Raw genomic sequence first — 21,058 nt, 5'->3', positions numbered from 1 at the left:
CCGCTTCCGGCGCCGCTCCGGTTCCGGTGTCGGTTCCGGTTCCGGTCCCGGTGTCGTTCCGGCGGCGCTGCCGGTGCCGGTGCCGCCATGCCCGAGGCTCTGTCGCTGCTGTGCCGGGTGTCGGCGCACCCCGAGTCCCGCTGCTGGGCCCTGGCCTGGAGCCCCAGCGGGGCCCTGCTGGCGTCCTGCGGCGGGGACCGCACCGTGCGGATCTGGGGCCGTGAGGGTGAGCGGGGAACGGGAACGGGACCGCACCGTGCGGATCTGGGGCCGTGAGGGTGAGCGGGGAACGGGAACGGGACCGAACCGTGCGGGTCTGGGGCCGTGAGGGTGAGCGGGAACGGGAACGGGACCGCACCGTGCGGATCTGGGGCCGTGAGGGTGAGCGGGAACCGGGAACGGGACCGAACCGTGCGGGTCTGGGGCTGTGAGGGTGAGCGGAGAACGGGAACGGGACCGCACCGTGCGGACCTGGGGCCGTGAGGGTGAGCGGAGAACGGGAACGGGACCGCACCGTGCGGGTCTGGGGCCGTGAGGGTGAGCGGGGAACGGGAACGGGACCGCACCGTGCGGGTCTGGGGCCGTGAGGGTGAGCGGGAACCGGGAACGGGACCGAACCGTGCGGGTCTGGGGCTGTGAGGGTGAGCGGGGAACGGGACCGAACCGTGCGGGTCTGGGGCCGTGAGGGTGAGCGGGAACGGGAACGGGACCGAACCGTGCGGGTCTGGGGCCGTGAGGGTGAGCGGGGAACGGGAACGGGAACGGGACCGCACCGTGCGGGTGTGGGGCCGTGAGGGTGAGCAGGGAACCGGGAACGGGACCGCACCGTGCGGGTGTGGGGCCGTGAGGGTGAGCGGGAACCGGGAACGGGACCGCACCGTGCGGATCTGGGGCCGTGAGGGTGAGCGGGGAACGGGAACGGGACCGAACCGTGCGGATCTGGGGCCGTGAGGGTGAGCGGGAACGGGAACGGGACCGAACCGTGCGGGTCTGGGGCCGTGAGGGTGAGCGGGGAACGGGAACGGGACCGAACCGTGCGGGTCTGGGGCTGTGAGGGTGAGCGGGGAACGGGAACGGGACCGCACCGTGCAGGTCTGGGGCCGTGAGGGTGAGCGGGAACCGGGAACGGGACCGCACCGTGCGGGTCTGGGGCCGTGAGGGTGAGCGGGGAACGGGAACGGGAACGGGACCGAACCGTGCGGATCTGGGGCCGTGAGGGTGAGCGGGGAACGGGAACGGGACCGAACCGTGCGGATCTGGGGCCGTGAGGGTGAGCGGGGAACGGGAACGGGACCGCACCGTGCGGGTCTGGGGCCGTGAGGGTGAGCGGGAACCGGGAACGGGACCGCACCGTGCGGGTCTGGGGCTGTGAGGGTGAGCGGGGAACGGGAACGGGACCGAACCGTGCGGATCTGGGGCCGTGAGGGTGAGCGGGGAACGGGAACGGGACCGAACCGTGCGGGTGTGGGGCCGTGAGGGTGAGCGGGAACGGGAACGGGACCGCACCGTGCGGATCTGGGGCCGTGAGGGTGAGCGGGAACCGGGAACGGGACCGCACCGTGCGGGTCTGGGGCCGTGAGGGTGAGCAGGGAACCGGGAACGGGACCGAACCGTGCGGGTGTGGGGCCGTGAGGGTGAGCGGGGAACGGGAACGGGACCGAACCGTGCGGATCTGGGGCCGTGAGGGTGAGCGGGAACGGGAACGGGACCGCACCGTGCGGGTCTGGGGCCGTGAGGGTGAGCAGGGAACCGGGAACGGGACCGAACCGTGCGGGTGTGGGGCCGTGAGGGTGAGCGGGAACCGGGAACGGGACCGCAACGTGCGGGTGTGGGGCCGTGAGGGTGAGCGGGGAACGGGACCGAACCGTGCGGGTCTGGGGCCGTGAGGGTGAGCGGGAACCGGGAACGGGACCGAACCGTGCGGGTGTGGGGCCGTGAGGGTGAGCGGGAACCGGGAACGGGACCGCACCGTGCGGGTCTGGGGCCGTGAGGGTGAGCGGGAACCGGGAACGGGACCGCACCGTGCGGGTCTGGAGCCGTGAGGGTGAGCTGGAACCGGGAACGGGACCGAACCGTGCGGATGTGGGGCCGTGAGGGTGAGCGGGAACCGGGAACGGGACCGCACCGTGCGGGTCTGGGGCTGTGAGGGTGAGCAGGGAACCGGGAACGGGACCGCACCGTGCGGGTCTGGGGCCGTGAGGGTGAGCGGGGAACGGGAACGGGACCGAACCGTGCGGGTCTGGGGCCGTGAGGGTGAGCGGGAACGGGAACGGGACCGCACCGTGCGGGTCTGGGGCCGTGAGGGTGAGCGGGGAACGGGAACGGGACCGCACCGTGCGGGTCTGGAGCCGTGAGGGTGAGAGGGGAACGGGAACGGGACCGCACCGTGCGGGTCTGGGGCTGTGAGGGTGAGCGGGGAACGGGAACGGGACCGCACCGTGCGGATCTGGGGCCGTGAGGGTGAGCGGGGAACGGGAACGGGACCGCACCGTGCGGGTCTGGGGCCGTGAGGGTGAGCGGGGAACGGGAACGGGAACGAACCGTGCGGGTCTGGGGCCGGACGGTGTGGGGGCACCGAGCTGGACAGGGCTGAGAGGGCTCTGTCCCGGTGTCCCCTCACTGTCCCGGTGTCCCCTCACCGTGCCGGGTCCCGGTGCCAGGCTCGGGCTGGGTGTGCTGGGCGGTGCTGGGGCAGGGACGGACACGGGGCTGGCAGGGCTCTGTGCCGGTGTCCCCGGTGTCCCCTCACTGTCCCGGTGTCCCCTCACTGTCCCGGTGTCCCCTCACCGTGCCGGGTCCGGTGCCAGGCTCGGGCTGGGCGTGCCGGGCGGTGCTGGCGGATGGGCACCAGCGCACGGTGCGCAGGGTGGCGTGGTCGCCGTGCGGGCAGTTCCTGGCCTCGGCCAGCTTCGATGGCACCACGTGCGTCTGGAGGCGCCACGAGCACGGCTTCGAGGTGGGCACTGCCACCCGTGTCACCTCCCAGTGTCACCTGTGTCACCTCTGTCACCTGTGTCCCCCCATTGTCATCTCTGTCACCTTCCCAGTGTCATCTGTGTCCCACCCGTGTCCCCCCATTGCCACTTGTGTCCCGCCCGTGTCCCCATTGTCCCCTGTGTCCCCCAGACCCTTCCCCACCCCCGTGTCCCCCCCGTGCCATGGTGCCCTGTCCCCACAGGTGGTGGCCACGCTGGAGGGGCACGAGAACGAGGTGAAGTCGGTGGCCTGGGCACCCTCGGGGTCACTGCTGGCCACCTGCAGCCGTGACAAGAGCGTCTGGGTCTGGGAGGGTGAGCACTGACCACTGTGACCCCTGTGTCCCCTCACTGTCCCCTGTGTCCCCTCACTGTCCCCTGTCCCCTCAGTGGACGAGGAGGAGCAGGAGTTCGAGTGTGTCAGCGTGCTGAGCGCCCACAGCCAGGACGTCAAACACGTGGTGTGGCACCCCAGCCAGGAGGTACCTGGGGACACCTGGGGACACACAGGGACACCTGGGGGAGGCTGGAGGGCCTGAGGACACCTGGAGACACCTGGAGGGACCTGGGCACACCTGGAATACCTGGGAGCACACCTGGGACACCCCAAACTCCCACAAGGACAATGTCCCCTCTGTCCCCAATGTCCCCAACGGTGTCCCCGTTGCTGTCCCCAGCTGCTGGCCAGTGCCAGCTACGATGACACGGTGCGTCTGTACCGCGAGGACGAGGACGACTGGGTGTGCTGTGCCACCCTGGAGGGACACACGTCCACCGTGTGGGCAGTGGCCTGGGAGCGCTCCGGCCAGCGCCTCGTGTCCTGCAGCGATGACCGCACCCTGCGCGTGTGGCAGCGCGCCGAGGGACACGGTGAGGGACACGGACATGGGGACACTGGGGACATGGGGACAGCAGGGACCTTGGGGACGTGGGGACAGGGGACAGCACCTCGTGTCCTGCAGCGATGACCGCACCCTGCGCGTGTGGCAGCGCGCCGAGGGACACGGTGAGGGACAGGGACATGGGGACATGGGGACATGGGGACAGCAGGGACCTTGGGGACATGGGGACAAGGGACAGCGCCTCGTGTCCTGCAGCGATGACCGCACCCTGCGCGTGTGGCAGCGCGCCGAGGGACATGGTGAGGGACACGGACATGGGGACACTGGGGACATGGGGACACTGGGGACATGGGGACAGCAGGGACCTTGGGGACATGGGGACAAGGGACAGCACCTCGTGTCCTGCAGCGATGACCGCACCCTGCGCGTGTGGCAGCGCGCCGAGGGACATGGTGAGGGACACGGACATGGGGACACTGGGGACATGGGGACAGCAGGGACCTTGGGGACATGGGGACAAGGGACAGCATCTCGTGTCCTGCAGCGATGACCGCACCCTGCGCGTGTGGCAGCGCGCCGAGGGACACGGTGAGGGACACGGACATGGGGACACTGGGGACAGGGACATGGGGACAGCAGGGACAGAGACAGGGACTGGTGTCCTGCAGCAATGACCGCACCCTGCGCATGTGGCAGCGCGCCAAGGGACACGGACATGGGGACACTGGGGACATGGGGACATGGGGACAGCAGGGACAGAGACAGGGACTGGTGTCCTGCAGCAATGACCGCACCCTGCGCGTGTGGCAGCGCGCCAAGGGACGGACATGGGGACGCTGGGGACATGGGGACAGCAGGGACCTTGGGGACAGGGGACAGCACCTCGTGTCCTGCAGCGATGACTGCATCCTGCGCATGTGACAATGCAGCCAGGGACACGGTGAGGGACAGGGACATGGGGACATGATGACAGGGATCAGGAGTTGGGGACGGGGTACTGGGATGGGGACAAGGACAGGGATGGGGATGAGGACAGAGGACAAGGACAGGGTGCAGCGATGACCGTACCCTGCGGGGGTGGACACCCCAATGTCCCCAATGTGTCCCCGTGTCCCCAGGCGGTGGCTCGGAGCACAGCTGGCAGTGTGTCTGCACCCTGTCCGGGTACCACGGGCGCAGCATCTACGACGTGGCCTGGTGAGCACTGGGGACATCGGGGACATCTCACTGGGGCCCTGTTCCCTCCCCATGACCCCCATGCCCCTCCAGATGCCACCACCTCAGTGGTGCCACCCGACCCCTGTCCCTGTCCCCTGCCCAGGTGCCACCTGACGGGCGCGGTGGCCACGGCGTGCGGTGACGACGCAGTGCGGGTGTTCGAGGAGGTGGCCCCGGTGGCCCCGGGCTCGCCGGTGACGTTCAGCCTGGCCGCCCACGTGCCGCGGGCACACGCCCAGGATGCCAACGGGGTGGCCTGGCACCCGCGGGAGCCGGGGCTGCTGGCCTCCTGCGGGGACGACGGGGACATCGCCTTCTGGCAGTACCAGCGCCCCGACGGCCTCTGAGCCGCGCCGGGGACACCGAGGGGACCCCCAGGAACCTCCTGCGGCCTCCAGAACCTCCCGTGGCCTCCAGGATCACCCAGTGTTCTCCAGAACCTTCCCAGGATCTCCAGGATCACCCAGTGATCTCCAGAACCTCCCCAGGATCTCCAGGATCACCCCATGTTCTCCAGAACCTTCCCATGATCTCCAGGATCACCCCATGTTCTCCAGAACCTTCCCAGGATCTCCAGGAGCACCCAGTGTTCTCCAGAACCTCCCGTGACCTCCAGGATCACCCCGTGTTCTCCAGAACCTCCCGTGGCCTCCAGGATCACCCCATGTTCTCCAGAACCTCCCCATGATCTCCAGGAGCACCCAGTGTTCTCCAGAACCTCCCCAGGATCTCCAGGATCACCCCATGTTCTCCAGAACCTCCCCAGGATCTCCAGGATCACCCCATGTTCTCCAGAACCTTCCCAGGATCTCCAGGAGCACCCAGTGTTCTCCAGAACCTCCCGTGACCTCCAGGATCACCCCGTGTTCTCCAGAACCTCCCCAGGATCTCCAGGAGCACCCACTGTTCTCCAGAACCTTCCCAGGATCTCCAGGATCACCCACTGTTCTCCAGAACCTCCCGTGGCCTCCAGGAGCACCCAGTGTTCTCCAGAACCTCCCCAGGATCTCCAGGAGCACCCCGTGTTCTCCAGAACCTCCCCACAACCTCCAGAAGCTTCCTGTGGCCCACAGGACACCTCGGGGACCTCCAGGACACCTCGGGGACCTCTGGGACACTCCCATGGCCTCCAGGATCACCCAGTGTTCTCTAGAACCTCCCCAGGATCTCCAGGAGCACCCAGTGATCTCCAGAACCTTCCCAGGATCTCCAGGATCGCCCCATGTTCTCCAGAACCTTCCCAGGATCTCCAGGAGCAGCCCGTGTTCTCCAGAACCTTCCCATGATCTCCAGGAGCTTCCTGTGGCCTACAGGACACCTCGGGGACCTCTGGGACCCTCCCATGGCCTCCAGGATCACCCACTGTTCTCCAGAACCTCCCCAGGATCTCCAGGATCACCCCATGTTCTCCAGAACCTTCCCAGGATCTCCAGGATCACCCCATGTTCTCCAGAACCTCCCCAGGATCTCCAGGATCACCCCATGTTCTCCAGAACCTCCCCAGGATCTCCAGGATCACCCCATGTTCTCCAGAACCTTCCCATGATCTCCAGGAGCACCCAATGTTCTCCAGAACCTTCCCATGATCTCCAGGAGCACCCAATGTTCTCCAGAACCTTCCCATGATCTCCAGGAGCACCCAATGTTCTCCAGAACCTTCCCGTGGCCTCCAGGAGCACCCCATGTTCTCCAGAACCTCCCCAGGATCTCCAGGATCACCCCATGTTCTCCAGAACCTCCCCATGATCTCCAGGAGCACCCCATGTTCTCCAGAACCTCCCCACAACCTCCAGAAGCTTCCTGTGGCCCACAGGACACCTTGGGGACCTCCAGGACACCTCGTGGACCTCCGGGACACCTTGGGGACCTCCAGGACACCTTGGGGACCTCTGGGACCACCCAATGTTCTCCAGAACCTTCCCAAATGTCCCCCAGAACCTTGTCAAGTTCTCCAGAACCCCCAAAGTTCTCCAGAACCTTCCCCAAAATTCTGGAATTCCGAACCTTTATTGCACAACCGCAGCGAGGGAATCCCAAATTCCCCCAAAATCCCCCCAAAGTTCCTCTGGGAATGGGATTTTTTTGGGGGGGAATTTTTGGGATTTTTGGGAATGGGAATTTGGGATTGGGATTTTAGGATTTCTGGGAATTTTGGGGGTTTTTGGGAATTTGGGGGGTTTTTGGGAAGTTTGGGGGTTTTTGGGAAGTTTGGGGTTTTTGGGATTTCCCTGAGTTGTTCCCAATCCCGGGGGGGATCCCCCAAAAAAGCCTCGTACCGGGGGGGGAGGGGACATTGGGGACAGCATTGGGGACATTGGGGTGGGGACACTGGGAGTGTCCCTGTCCTGGGGGTGGCACTTTGGGGTGTCCCTTGTCCCACAGAGGGGACATTGGGAGTGTCCCTGTCCTGGGGTGGCACTTTGGGGTGTCCCTGTCACAGGGTCCCCACAGCCAGTCCTGGTGGCACTTGGGGACAATCCCAGGGACAATCCAGGTCTGTCACAGGCGGTCCTGGTGGAACTTGGGGACAATGACACGGGTGGCCCTGCGCTCCGAGATGTGGCGGTGACATTGGGGACAGTCCCAGTGACAGTGGTGACACTCCCACGGTGTCACAGCCGGTCCCGGTGGCGTTTGGGGACAATGACACGGGTGGCCCTGCGCTCCGAGATGTGGCGCCGCACGCGGCCCGGGGGTGGCTCCGGGGCCAGCGAGGGACTCGAGTGGCACTTGGTGAGCGGCGCGGGGCCATGGGGACCCTCGGGGCTGTCCCCAAGGGGACCCTCGATGTCCCCGAGCTCCTCGCTGTCCCCGAGGGTGGCGCTGTCGCCGCTGTCCCCGCGCAGCCACGCCCCCAGCGCCTGCACGTAGGTGAGGCAGCGCTGGCGCTGCGGGGACAGGGACACACGGGTCACCGAGGTGGCACCGAGGTGGCAGCAGGTCATTGTGTCACCCTGTCCCCACTGTCCCCATTGTCCTCGATCTAGTGTCCCCACTGTCCCCATTACCCCCAATGTCCCCATTGTCCTCAATGTCCCCAGTGTCCCCATTGTCCCTTCTGTCCCCAATGTCCCTGAGCCACCCCAATGTCCCCCACATCCCCATTGTCACCTCCAGCCACAGGAAGTCCCCGTGTGTCCGGTGTCCCCAATGTCCCCTCTGTCCCCATTGCCCCCAATGTCCCTGTGCCACCCCGATGTCTTCAATGTCCCCAATGTCCCTGTGCCACCCCGATGTCCCCATTGTCACCTCCAGCCACAGGAAGTCCCCGTGTGTCCGGTGTCCCCAATGTCCCCATGCCCCCTTGTGTCCCCAATGTCCTCGATATCCCCAATGTCCCTGTGCCACCCCGATGTCCCCATTGTCACCTCCAGCCACAGGAAGTCCCCGTGTGTCCGGTGTCCCCAATGTCCCCTCTGTCCCCATTGCCCCCAATGTCCCTGTGGCACCCCGATGTCCTCGATATCCCCAATGTCCCTGTGCCACCCCGATGTCCCCATTGCCCCCAATGTCCCTGTGCCACCCCGATGTCCCCATTGCCCCCAATGTCCCTGTGCCACCCTGATGTCCTCGATATCCCCAGTGTCCCTGTGCCACCCCGATGTCCCCATTGTCACCTCCAGCCACAGGAAGTCCCCGTGTGTCCGGTGTCCCCAATGTCCCCTCTGTCCCCATTGCCCCCAATGTCCCTGTGCCACCCCGATGTCCCCATTGTCACCTCCAGCCACAGGAAGTCCCCGTGTGTCCGGTGTCCCCAGTGTCCCCTCTGTCCCCATTGCCCCCAATGTCCCTGTGCCACCCCGATGTCCTCGATATCCCCAATGTCCCTGTGCCACCCTGATGTCCTCGATATCCCCTGTGTCCCTGTGCCACCCCGATGTCCTCGATATCCCCAATGTCCCTGTGCCACCCCGATGTCCTCAATGTCCCCAATGTCCCTGTGCCACCCCGATGTCCCCACTGTCACCTCCAGCCACAGGAAGTCCCCGTGTGCCCGGTGTCCCAATGTCCCCTCTGTCCCCATTGTCCCCAATGTCCCTGTGCCACCCCGATGTCCTCGATATCCCCAGTGTCCCTGTGCCACCCCGATGTCCCCATTGTCACCTCCAGCCACAGGAAGTCCCCGTGTGTCCGGTGTCCCCAATGTCCCCTCTGTCCCCATTGCCCCCAATGTCCCTGTGCCACTCCGATGTCCTCGATATCCCCAGTGTCCCTGTGCCACCCCGATGTCCCCATTGTCACCTCCTGGCGCAGGAAGTCCCCGTGTGCCCGGTGTCCCCAATGTCCCCTCTGTCCCCATTGCCCCCAATGTCCCTGTGCCACCCCGATGTCCTCGATATCCCCAATGTCCCTGTGCCACCCCGATGTCCTCAATACCCCAATGTCCCTGTGCCACCCCGATGTCCCCATTGTCACCTCCTGGCGCAGGAAGTCCCCGTGTGCCCGGTGTCCCAATGTCCCCTCTGTCCCCATTGTCCCCAATGTCCCTGTGCCACCCCGATGTCCTCGATATCCCCAATGTCCCTGTGCCACCCCGATGTCCCCATTGTCACCTCCTGGCGCAGGAAGTCCCCGTGTGTCTGGTGTCCCCAATGTCCCCTCTGTCCCCATTGCCCCCAATGTCCCTGTGCCACCCCGATGTCCTCGATATCCCCAATGTCCCTGTGCCACCCCGATGTCCTCAATACCCCAATGTCCCTGTGCCACCCCGATGTCCCCATTGTCACCTCCTGGCGCAGGAAGTCCCCGTGTGCCCGGTGCTCCTCCTGCTCCCGTCCCCGTCCCTCGGGCAGGAGCCGCTGGTGCTCCAGGAGCTGGCACGTCACTGTCCCCAACCAGCACCGCAGCTGGCACTGCTGCTGCTCCTGGGGACACGGGGGACACTGGGGTGGCACGGGGACATTGGGGACATGGGGGTGGCACTGGGACATCGGGGACATCGGGGTCACTGTCCCCGACCAGCGCTGCAGCTGGCACTGCTGCTGCTCCTGGGGACACAGGGGACATTGGGGTGGCACGGGGACACTGGGGACATGGGGGTGGCCCAGGGACATCGGGGACATCGGGGTCACTGTCCCCGACCAGTGCCGCAGCTGGCACTGCTGCTGCTCCTGGGGACACAGGGGACATTGGGGTGGCACGGGGACATTGGGGACATGGGGGTGGCACTGGGACATCGGGGACATCGGGGTCACTGTCCCCGACCAGCGCCGCAGCTGGCACTGCTGCTGCTCCTGGGGACACAGGGGACATGGGGGTGGCACGGGGACATTGGGGACATGGGGGTGGCACAGGGACACTGGGGACATGGGGGTGGCACAGGGACATCGGGGACATCGGGGTCACTGTCCCCGACCAGCGCCGCAGCTGGCACTGCTGCTGCTCCTGGGGACACAGGGGACATTGGGGTGGCACGGGGACATTGGGGACATGGGGGTGGCACAGGGACATCGGGGACATCGGGGTCACTGTCCCCAGCCAGCGCCGCAGCTGGCACTGCTCCTGGGGACACAGGGGACATGGGGGTGGCACGGGGACATTGGGGACATTGGGGTGGCACAGGGACATTGGGGACATGGGGGTGGCACAGGGACATCGGGGACATCGGGGTCACTGTCCCCAACCAGCACCGCAGCTGGCACTGCTCCTGGGGACACAGGGGACATTGGGGTGGCACGGGGACATTGGGGACATGGGGGTGGCACAGGGACATCGGGGACATCGGGGTCACTGTCCCCAGCCAGTGCCGCAGCTGGCACTGCTCCTGGGGACACAGGGGACATGGGGGTGGCACAGGGACATTGGGGTGGCACAGGGACATTGGGGACATGGGGGTGGCACAGGGACATCGGGGACATCGGGGTCACTGTCCCCAACCAGCACCGCAGCTGGCACTGCTGCTGCTCCTGGGGACACAGGGGACATTGGGGTGGCACGGGGACATTGGGGACATGGGGGTGGCACTGGGACATCGGGGACATCAGGGTCACTGTCCCCAGCCAGCGCCACAGCTGGCACTGCTCCTGGGGACACAGGGGACATTGGGGTGGCACAGGGACATTTGGGGACATCAGGGACATTTGGGGACATGGAGGTGGCCCAGCCCAACTTTGGGGTTTTTGGGGCGTTCGGGGTTTTTATGGGATTTGGGGTCTCTGTGGGATTTGGGATATTTTTATGGGATTTTTGGGGTTTTTAGGATATTTTTGGGGTGTGTCTCACCGGGGAGCAGCGGCTGGGTGCCGAGGGCAGGATGGGATTGAGGGATTTGGGATATTTGGGGTTTTTAGGATATTTTTGGGATATTTTTGGGGTGTGTCTCATTGGGGAGCAGCGGCTGGGCGCCCAGGGCAGGATGGCATTGGGGGATTTGGGGTTTCTGTGGGATTTTTGGGGTTCCTATGGGATTTGGGATATTTCTATGGGATTTTTGGGGGTTTTTAGGATATTTTTGGGATATTTTTGGGGTGTTTCTCACCGGGGGACAGCGGCTGGGCACCAAGGGCAGGATGGCATTGGGGATTTGGGGTTTCTGTGGGATTTGTGGGGTTCCTGTGGGATTTGGGATATTTCAATGGGGTTTTGGGGCTTTTTAGGATATTTTTATGGGATTTTTAGGATATTTTTGGGGTGTTTTTGGGGGGTTTCTCACCGGGGAGCAGCGGCTGGGCACCGACGGCAGGATGGGTCTGGGGATTTGGGATATTTGGGTTTTTAGGATATTTTTGGGATGTTTTTGGGGTGTTTCTCACCAGGGAGCAGCGTCTGGGCGCCGAGGGCAGGATGGGTCTGGGGATTTGGGGTTTTTAGGATATTTTTGGGATATTTTTGGGGTGTTTCTCACCAGGGAGCAGCGGCTGGGTGCCGAGGGCAGGATGGCATTGGGGGATTTGGGGTTTCTGTGGGATTTGTGGGGTTCCTGTGGGATTTGGGATATTTCAATGGGGTTTTGGGGGTTTTTAGGATATTTTTATGGGATTTTTGGGGTATTTTTGGGGTGGTTTTGGGGGTTTTTAGGATATTTTTATGGGATTTTTGGGGTATTTTTGGGGTGTTTTTGGGGTGTTTCTCACCGGGGACAGCGGCTGGGTGCCGAGGACAGGATGGGTCAGGGGATTTGGGATATTTGGGTTTTTAGGGTATTTTTGGGGTGGTTTTGGGATGTTTCTCACCAGGGGACAGCGGCTGGGTGCCGAGGGCAGGATGGCATTGGGGGATTTGGGGTTTCTGTGGGATTTGTGGGGTTCCTGTGGGATTTGGGATATTTTTATGGGATTTTTGGGGTTTTTAGGATATTTTTGGGGTGTTTCTCACCAAGGAGCAGCAGCTGGGCACTGAGGGCAGGATGGCATTGGGGGATTTGGGGTTTCTATGGGATTTGTGGGGTTCCTATGGGATTTGGGATATTTTTATGGGATTTTTGGTGTTTTTAGGATATTTTTATGGGATTTTTGGGGTTCCTTTGGGGGTTTTTTGGGGTGTGTCTCATTGGGGAGCAGCGGCTGGGCGCCGAGGGCAGGATGGGTCTGGGGATTTGGGGTTTCTGTGGGATTTGTGGGGTTCCTATGGGATTTGGGATATTTCAATGGGGTTTGGGGGGTTTTTAGGATATTTTTATGGGATTTTTAGGATATTTTTGGGGTGGTTTTGTGGGGTTTCTCACCGGGGAGCAGCGGCTGGGCGCCGAGGGCAGGATGGGGTTGGGGATTTGGGGTTTTTAGGATATTTTTGGGGTGTTTCTCACCGGGGAGGCAGCGGCTGGGCGCCGAGGGCAGGATGGGTCGGACGAAGCGGCGCCGGGAGCCGACGGCCGCGGGGAACGGGGGGGACGAGGAGAGGGCAGCGGCCACGTTGATCCCAAACACCCACTGGCTCAGCTCCAGGGGGCTCCTGGGACGCCGCCGTGACGTCATCGGTGACGTCACGATGACGTCAGCCCCGCCCAAAAGTCCCGAACGTCGCAAAACCCCCAAACGTCCCCAAATGGTGTAAAAAACCCCGAATAGCTCTGAGTGACCCCAAACAGACCCCAAATATCCAAAAAATCCCCCCCAAAAATAACCCAGAAAATCCCCCAAATATTGCAAAAACCCCAATAACCCTGACTCACCCCAAAGATCCCAAAAAATACCCACAAAAATACCCCCAAAACCCCCCAAAAATACCCCAAAAATTACCATAAAAATATCCTCTAAATACCCCCTAAAATCCCCCAAATACCCCAAAACATACCCCAAAAATATCAAAAAACCCCCCAAATATACCCCAAAAATATCCCAAATATATGCCCCAAAATACTCAAAAAATAACCCAAAAAAACCTTCAAAATACCCCCCAAAATATAAAAAAAAAACCCCAAATTATTCCCAAAATTACCCCAAATTACCCCCAAAAAATCCCAAATTTTTTTTTAGGATTTGAGACTTTTTTTTTTAGGCTTTCAGATTTTTTCCCTGTATAGGATTTTTTTAGCATTTAGATTTTTTTAACCTTTCCAAGCCATTTATCCTTTTGGGGTTTTTTTTGGATTTAGGACTTTTTCCTAATTTGGGAATTTTTTTTTAGCATTTAGGATTTATTTAGGATTTTTTTTCACATTTGTCACTTTTTAACCTTTCCAAGCCATTTATCCTTTCAGGATTTTTTTCCTTATTTGTGATTTTTTTTTTAATTTGGGATTTTTTCCATATTGTTTTTTTTTTTTTAAGGAATTGCGATTTTTTTTTTAGGATTTTGCCTTTTTTTACCCTTTCCCAGCCATTTATCCTTATGGGATTTTTTCCCAACTTCACCATTCTTCCCATATTTATAATTTTTTTTTAGGATTTCCTCCTTTTTAGGGTTTTTAGGTTTTTTTTTTTTTTTTGGCCCTTACTGTGCCTGGCAGAGGAACTCCCGGCGGTCCCCGGTGCGCAGCAGGAACACGTGGGGGCGTTTGGTGTATTTGGGGTGGGGCTGGGCCAGGGCGTGGGGCAACCCAAAACCTCCTCGGGGCCCTCGGGGGGGTCCCTCTGCAGCACCAGGAGGGGCCCCCGGAGCTCGGCCCTAAAACGCTTCCAGCCCCGCCGGCCCCAGGGAGCTGCAGGGAAACCCCAAAAAGTGTGAAATCCTCAAATGTTCCCAACAAAATCCCATGAAATCCAGCCCAAATCCCATCAAATTCCCTTAAATCCACCCCAATCCCATCAAATTCCCACGAAATCCCATTAAATCCACCCCAATCCCATCAAATTCCCACGAAATCCCATTAAATCCACCCCAAATCCCATAAATCCACCCCAAATCCCATTAATTCATCCCAAATCCGGCCCCAGGGTGCTGTGGGTGAGAAAATCCCAAAAATTATTAAATCCTAAAATATTCCCAATAAAATCCCATTAAATCCACCCCAATCCCATCAAATTCCCACGAAATCCCATTAAATCCACCCCAATCCCATCAAATTCCCACGAAATCCCATTAAATCCACCCCAATCCCATCAAATTCCCACGAAATCCCATTAAATCCACCCCAATCCCATCAAATTCCCATGAAATCCCATTAAATCCACCCCAATCCCATCAAATTCCCATGAAATCCCATTAAATCCACCCCAATCCCATCAAATTCCACGAAATCCCATTAAATCCACCCCAATCCCATCAAATTCCCACGAAATCCCATTAAATCCACCCCAATCCCATCAAATTCCCACGAAATTCCATGAAATCCACCCCAATCCCCATCAAATTCCCCTGAAATCCCATGAAATCCACCCCAATCCCATCAAATTCCCCTGAAATCCCATTAAATCCACCCCAATCCCATCAAATTCCCATGAAATCCCATTAAATCCACCCCAATCCCATCAAATTCCCATGAAATCCCATTAAATCCACCCCAATCCCATCAAACTCCCACGAAATCCCATTAAATCCATCCCAATCCATCAAATTCCCACAAAATCCCATTCAATCCACCCCAATCCCATCAAATTCCCACGAAATCCCATTAAATCCACCCCAATCCCATCAAATTCCCACAAAATCCCATTAAATCCACCCCAATCCCATCAAATTCCCACAAAATCCCATTAAATCCACCCCAATCCCATCAAATTCCCACGAAATTCCCCATTAAATCCACCCCAATCCCATCAAATTCCCACGAAATCCCATTAAATCCACCCCAATCCCATCAAATTCCCACGAAATCCCATTAAATCCACCCCAATCCCATCAAATTCCCATGAAATCCCATTAAATCCACCCCAATCCCATCAAATTCCCACGAAATCCCATTAAATCCACCCCAATCCCATCAAATTCCCACAAAATCCCATTAAGTCCACCCCAAATCCCATGAAATCCAGCCCAAATCCCATCAAATTCCCATGAAATCCACCCCAATCCCATCAAATTCCCACAAAATCCCATTCAATCCACCCCAATCCCATCAAATTCCCACGAAATCCCATTAAATCCACCCCAATCCCATCAAAGTCCCATGAAATCCCATTAAATCCACCCCAAATCCCATGAAATCCATCCCAAATCCCATCAAATTCCCATAAATCCACCCCAATCCCATCAAATTCCCATAAATCCACCCCAATCCCATCAAATTCCCACGAAATCCCATTAAATCCACCCCAATCCCATCAAAGTCCCATGAAATCCCATTAAATCCACCCCAAATCCCATGAAATCCATCCCAAATCCCATCAAATTCCCATAAATCCACCCCAATCCCATCAAATTCCCATAAATCCACCCCAATCCCATCAAATTCCCACGAAATCCCATTAAATCCACCCCAATCCCATCAAATTCCCACAAAATCCCATTAAATCCACCCCAAATCCCATGAAATCCAGCCCAAATCCCATCAAATTCCCATAAATCCACCCCAATCCCATCAAATTCCCGTAAAATCCCATTAAATCCACCCCAAATCCCATGAAATCCATCCCAAATCCAGCCCTGCCGGCCCCAGGGAGCTGCAGGGGGAAAATCTTAAAAATTACAAAATCCTAAAATGTTCCCAATAAAATCCCATGAAATCCAGCCCAAATCCCATCAAATTCCCATAAATCCACCCCAAATCCTATTAAATTCATCCCAAATCCGGCCCCAGGGTGTTGTGGGGAAAAAATCCCAAAAACTATTAAATCTTAAAATATTCCCAATAAAATCCCATTCAATCCAGCCCAAATCCCAATGAATTCCCATAAATCCAGCCCAAATCCCATTAAATTCCTACAAATCCAGCCCAAATCCTATCAAATTCCCACAAAATCCCATTAAATCCACCCCAAATCCCATTAAATCCACCCCAAATCCACCCCAAACCAACCCCGCTGACCCCAGGGAGCTGCAGGGGGAAAATCCTAAAAATTACGAAATCCTAAAATATTCCCAATAAAATCCCATTAAATTCCCCCAAAATTCATCCCAAATCCACCCTAAATCCCATCAAATCCCCCAAATCCCCCAGACCGACCCTTTTTGCCGTCGCTCTCTGCCAGGACCTTCCTGGCCAGGACCCCCCTGCGGGTGGGGCCGGAGCCCCCCAGGAGTTCTGGGGGAATTTCGGGATTTGGGAATTTTGGGGCTTTTTTGGCCTTTTGGGAATCGGCCCCGGGTTCGTCCTCGTCGTCCCTGTGAAAATCCCAAAGAAATCCCAAAAAATTGGAGGGGAAACAGCAGAAATCCCATAAAATCTGAGCCAAATCCCACAAAAATCCCAAAGAATCCAACCCAAATCCCATAAATTCAGGACCAAAATCCCAGAAAATCCCTGAAAATCTGACCCAAATCCCACAAAAATCCCAAAGAATCCAACCCAAATCCCAAAAAGTCAGGACCAAAATCCCAGAAAATCCCTGAAAATCTGACCCAAATCCCACAAAAATCCCAAAGAATCCAACCCAAATCCCATAAAGTCAGGACCAAAATCCCAGAAAATCCCTGAAAATCTGACCCAAATCCCACAAAAATCCCAAAGAATCCAACCCAAATCCCATAAATTCAGGACCAAAATCCCATAAAATCTGAGCCAAATCCCACAAAAATCCCAAAGAATCCAACCCAAATCCCATAAATTCAGGACCAAAATCCCAGAAAATCCCTGAAAATCTGACCCAAATCCCACAAAAATCCCATTAAATTCGTGGTGAAAAAGCGGAAAATCCCATAAAATCTGAGCCAAATCCCACAAAAATCCCCCAAAATCCAACCCAACCCCCCCCAAATCCCATAAAATTCCCCCAAATCCCATAAAATTCCCCCAAATCCCATAAAATTCCCCCCAGACCCCACTCACGTTGCCCATTCCAGCTTCCGGCTGCGGATGGAGCCGTACAGAGCCTGAGGGGAAATTGGGATTTTTTTTAGGGTTTTTTTGGGGTTTTGGGGATTTTTGGGGGGATTTTTTGGGGGGGAATTTTTGGGATTTTTTTCAGATTTTTTGGGGTATTTTTTGGGGATTTTTTTAGGATTTTTTAGGATTTTTTGGAGGGTTTTTTTAGGATTTTTTGGGGGATTTTGGGGGGAATTTTTTTAGGATTTTTTGGGGTTTTTTTTAAGGAATATTTTAGGATTTTTGGAGGAATTTTTTTAGGATTTTTGGGGGGATTTTTAAGGAATATTTTAGGAGTTTTAGTGGGGGAGTTTAAGATTTTTTTAGGGGATTTTTGGGGGGATTTTTTTTTAGGATTTTTGGGGGATTTTTTAAGGCATTTTTCGGATTTTTGGGGAATTTTTTTAGGATTTTTTGGGGGGAATTTTTTTTAGGATTTTTTGGGTTTTTTTTTTAAAGGAATATTTTAGGATTTTTGGAGGAATTTTTTTAGGATTTTTGGGGGGATTTTTAAGGAATATTTTAGGAGTTTTAGTGGGGGAGTTTAAGATTTTTTTAGGGGATTTTTGGGGGGGATTTTTTTTTTAGGATTTTTGGGGGATTTTTAAGGAATATTTTAGGATTTTTGGGGGAATTGTTTTAGGATTTTTTGGGGGATTTTGGGGGGAATTTTTTTTAGGATTTTTTGCGTTTTTTTAAAGGAATATTTTAGGATTTTTGGAGGAATTTTTTTAGGATTTTTGGGGGGATTTTTAAGGAATATTTTAGGAGTTTTAGTGGGGTAGTTTAAGATTTTTTTAGGGGATTTTGGGGGGGATTTTTTTTTAGGATTTTTGGGGGATTTTTTAAGGAATTTTTAGGATTTTTGGGGGAATTGTTTTAGGATTTTTTGGGGGATTTTGGGGGGAATTTTTTTTAGGATTTTTTGGGTTTTTTTAAAAGGAATATTATAGGATTTTTGGGGCAATTTTTTAGGATTTTTGGGGGGATTTTTAAGGAATATTTTAGGAGTTTTAGTGGGGGAGTTTAAGATTTTTTTAGGGGATTTTTGGGGGGATTTTTTTTTTAGGATTTTTGGGGGATTTTTTTAAGGAATTTTTAGGATTTTTGGGGGAATTGTTTTAGGATTTTTTGGGGGATTTTGGGGGGAATTTTTTTTAGGATTTTTGGGGGATTTTTAAAGGAATATTTTAGGATTTTGGAGGAATTTTTTTAGGATTTTGGGGGGGATTTTTAAGGAATATTTTAGGAGTTTTAGTGGGGGAGTTTAAGATTTTTTTAGGGGATTTTGGGGGGGATTTTTTTTTAGGATTTTTGGGGGATTTTTTTAAGGAATTTTTAGGATTTTTGGGGGAATTGTTTTAGGATTTTTTGGGGGATTTTGGGGGGAATTTTTTTAGGATTTTTTGGGGTTTTTTTAAAGGAATATTTTAGGATTTTTGGAGGAATTTTTTTAGGATTTTTGGGGGGATTTTTAAGGAATATTTTAGGAGTTTTAGTGGGGGAGTTTAAGATTTTTTTAGGGGATTTTTGGGGGGATTTTTTTTTAGGATTTTTGGGGGATTTTTAAAGGAATTTTTAGGATTTTTGGGGGAATTGTTTTAGGATTTTTTGGGGGATTTTGGGGGGAATTTTTTTAGGATTTTTTGGGGGGATTTTTAAGGAATATTTTAGGAGTTTTAGTGGGGGAGTTTAAGATTTTTTTAGGGGATTTTTGGGGGGATTTTTTTTTTAGGATTTTTGGGGGATTTTTTTAAGGAATTTTTAGGATTTTGGGGGGAATTGTTTTAGGATTTTTTGGGGGATTTTGGGGGGAATTTTTTTTAGGATTTTTGGGGGATTTTTTAAGGAATTTTTAGGATTTTTGGGGAATCTTTTCAGGATTTTTGGGGAATCTTTTTAGGATTTTTTGGGGGATTTTTGGGGGATTTTGGGGGGATTTTTTAGGGGTTTTTGGGGTTTTTTTTTGGGGTTTTTGGGTACCTTGAGCTGCTCCCGGGGGAAGTCCCGGCCGTCCATCATCCCGCTCAGGTTGGTCACGAACTCGGAGCTGCTCATGGCCCTGCCCAGGCGCTGCAGGGGGGGCAAAGTCACCCCAAAAACCCCAAAAACCCCAAAACCGACCCCAAACCTGCCCCTAAATGCTCCAAAATGCCTCAAAATCATCCCAAAAATGGAAAAAAAAACCCCAAATTGGCCCCAAAACCGCCCCAAAAATGGGAAAAACCCCAGTGGGAACCCCAAGGATGATTAACCCCAAAACCACCCCAAAATTACCCCAAAACCAGGGGAAACCCTAAAAGGGATCCTCAGGGCTGGTTCACCCCAAATCTGACCCAAATCCACCCTAAAATCCCAAATCCATCTTAAAATCCCAAATCCACCCCAAACCACCCCCAAAACCCCAAATCGACCCCAAAAACCCCAAATCCACCCCAAAAATCCCCAAAACCCCAAATCCACCCCCACCCCTGCCCCAATCCCCCTCCCCAAATTCCAGGTGGGGATTTTAGGGGATTTTGTGGGATTTGGGGTCATTTTTGGGGGGGGGCCTCACCTGGCCGTGAGCTCCATTTGATTTTGGGGTATTTTGGGCAGCTTTAGGGTCATTTTTAGGGTTTATTTTGGGATATTTTTAGGATTTTTCTGGGATATTTGGGGATTTTGGGTTATTTTGGGCTATTTAGGGTTTTTTTGGGGGTTTTTTGGGTTTTTTTTTTTTTGGGGTGCCTCACCTGGCCGTGCAGGTCGGTGTTGAGCAGCATCAGGGCACAGGTGAGGGTGTGAACAGAGTCTGGGGGGGATTTGGGAGTTTAGGGAACCCCAAATCCCCTAAAGGGACCCTAAAACCCCCCCAGAGGATCCCAAATCCCCTAAAGGGTTGGATTTGGGGGATTTAGGTCGGATTTGGGGTCTCACCAGCAGAAGGAAAAGCCCCAAGGTTGCAGCGGGGATTTGGGGTGGGTTTGGGGTGTTTAGGGTCAGGTTTAGGGGATTTAGGGTCAGTTTTAGGGTCGGTTTTGGGGCCTCACCAGCAGAAGGAAAGCCTCGGGGTTGCAGCAGGGATTTAGGGTCAGTTTTAGGGTATTTAGGATCAGTTTTAGGGTATTTAGGATCAGTTTTAGGCTGAGGGAAAGACGCCAGGGTTGCAGCAGGGATTTGGGGTCGGTTTTAGGGTATTTAGGATCAGTTTTAGGGTATTTAGGATCAGTTTTAGTTCTCACCAGCTGAAGGAAAGCCTCGGGGTTGCAGCAGGGATTTGGGGTCGGTTTTAGGGTATTTAGGCTCGGTTTTAGGGTATTTAGGATCAGTTTTAGGCTGAGGGAAAGGCGCCAGGGTTGCAGCAGGGATTTGGGGTCGGTTTTAGGGTATTTAGGATCAGTTTTAGGGTATTTAGGATCAGTTTTAAGCTCTCACCAGCTGAAGGAAAGCCCCGGGGTTGCAGCAGGGATTTGGGGTGGGTTTAGGGGATTTAGGGTCGGTTTTAGGGTGGGTTTTGGGGCCTCACCAGCAGAAGGAAAGCCTCGGGGTTGCAGCAGGGATTTAGGGTCAGTTTTAGGGTATTTAGGATCAGTTTTAGGGTATTTAGGATCAGTTTTAGGCTGAGGGAAAGGCGCCAGGGTTGCAGCAGGGATTTGGGGTCGGTTTTAGGGTATTTAGGATCAGTTTTAGGGTATTTAGGA

At 55.8% G+C, this 21,058-nt stretch overlaps 2 protein-coding genes across 32 annotated transcripts; one reads left to right on the top strand and one right to left on the bottom strand.

Annotated features, from left to right (window-relative positions):
- The first annotated feature begins 8 nt into the window (after positions 1 to 8).
- CIAO1 (cytosolic iron-sulfur assembly component 1) lies at positions 9 to 7,023 on the top strand. 5 transcript variants are annotated; one of them, XR_009489751.1, is made up of 9 exons: positions 9 to 226; positions 2,808 to 2,956; positions 3,179 to 3,290; positions 3,366 to 3,457; positions 3,653 to 3,845; positions 4,936 to 5,014; positions 5,139 to 5,436; positions 5,675 to 5,713; positions 5,993 to 7,023. XR_009489751.1 is itself a non-coding variant. In XM_059870639.1 (7 exons), the coding sequence occupies exons 1-7, from the start codon at positions 88 to 90 to the stop codon at positions 5,380 to 5,382; spliced, it is 1,008 nt and encodes a 335-aa protein (XP_059726622.1). In that variant the 5' UTR covers positions 10 to 87; the 3' UTR covers positions 5,383 to 5,640. The 5 variants fall into 5 exon arrangements, 1 of the variants encoding a protein (XP_059726622.1); XR_009489754.1 differs by lacking the exon at positions 5,993 to 7,023 and adding an exon at positions 5,754 to 5,878; XR_009489752.1 differs by lacking the exon at positions 5,675 to 5,713.
- LOC132339992 (PH and SEC7 domain-containing protein 4-like) lies at positions 5,341 to 12,760 on the bottom strand. Of its 27 annotated transcripts, XR_009489778.1 has the most exons (8): positions 12,699 to 12,760; positions 9,763 to 9,900; positions 6,412 to 7,923; positions 6,032 to 6,311; positions 5,834 to 5,912; positions 5,714 to 5,753; positions 5,596 to 5,635; positions 5,447 to 5,555 (listed from the first exon to the last, which is right to left on the bottom strand). XR_009489778.1 is itself a non-coding variant. In XM_059870653.1 (3 exons), exons 1-3 carry the CDS (start codon positions 11,357 to 11,359, stop codon positions 7,648 to 7,650), a joined length of 516 nt encoding a protein of 171 aa, XP_059726636.1. In that variant the 5' UTR covers positions 11,360 to 11,374; the 3' UTR covers positions 7,024 to 7,647. The 27 variants fall into 27 exon arrangements, 2 of the variants coding, with proteins under 2 accessions (XP_059726636.1, XP_059726635.1); XR_009489773.1 differs by lacking the exons at positions 5,447 to 5,555; positions 5,596 to 5,635; positions 5,714 to 5,753 and adding exons at positions 5,341 to 5,436; positions 5,675 to 5,713 and having other exon boundaries at positions 5,754 to 5,844; positions 5,884 to 6,311; XR_009489779.1 differs by lacking the exon at positions 5,596 to 5,635 and having other exon boundaries at positions 5,444 to 5,515.
- Between the last annotated feature and the right edge of the window lie 8,298 nt (positions 12,761 to 21,058).

The sequence above is a fragment of the Haemorhous mexicanus genome, chromosome 30 (genome assembly GCF_027477595.1).
Source record: "Haemorhous mexicanus isolate bHaeMex1 chromosome 30, bHaeMex1.pri, whole genome shotgun sequence".
Taxonomy (NCBI): Eukaryota; Metazoa; Chordata; class Aves; order Passeriformes; family Fringillidae; genus Haemorhous; species Haemorhous mexicanus.
Note: the sequence above shows the minus strand (reverse complement) of the source record. Positions and strands in the feature narration are given on the sequence as shown.

Bases quoted from the DNA above. Each gene is read 5' to 3' on its own strand.
- CIAO1 (XM_059870639.1), top strand. From the start codon at position 88: ATGCCCGAGGCTCTGTCGCTGCTGTGCCGGGTGTCGGCGCACCCCGAG. The intron at 227-2,807 runs GTGAGCGGGGAA...GTCCGGTGCCAG, and splicing joins GCGGATCTGGGGCCGTGAGG to GCTCGGGCTGGGCGTGCCGG. The intron at 3,846-4,935 runs GTGAGGGACACG...CCGTGTCCCCAG, and splicing joins GCAGCGCGCCGAGGGACACG to GCGGTGGCTCGGAGCACAGC.
- LOC132339992 (XM_059870653.1), bottom strand. From the start codon at position 11,359: ATGAGACACACCCCAAAAATATCCCAAAAATATCCTAAAAACCCCAAA. The intron at 9,901-11,257 runs GTGAGACACACC...CCGTGTCCCCAG, and splicing joins CACCCAGCCGCTGCTCCCCG to GAGCAGCAGCAGTGCCAGCT. The intron at 7,924-9,762 runs GTGACAATGGGG...CTGTCCCCGCAG, and splicing joins GGGACTTCCTGCGCCAGGAG to CGCCAGCGCTGCCTCACCTA.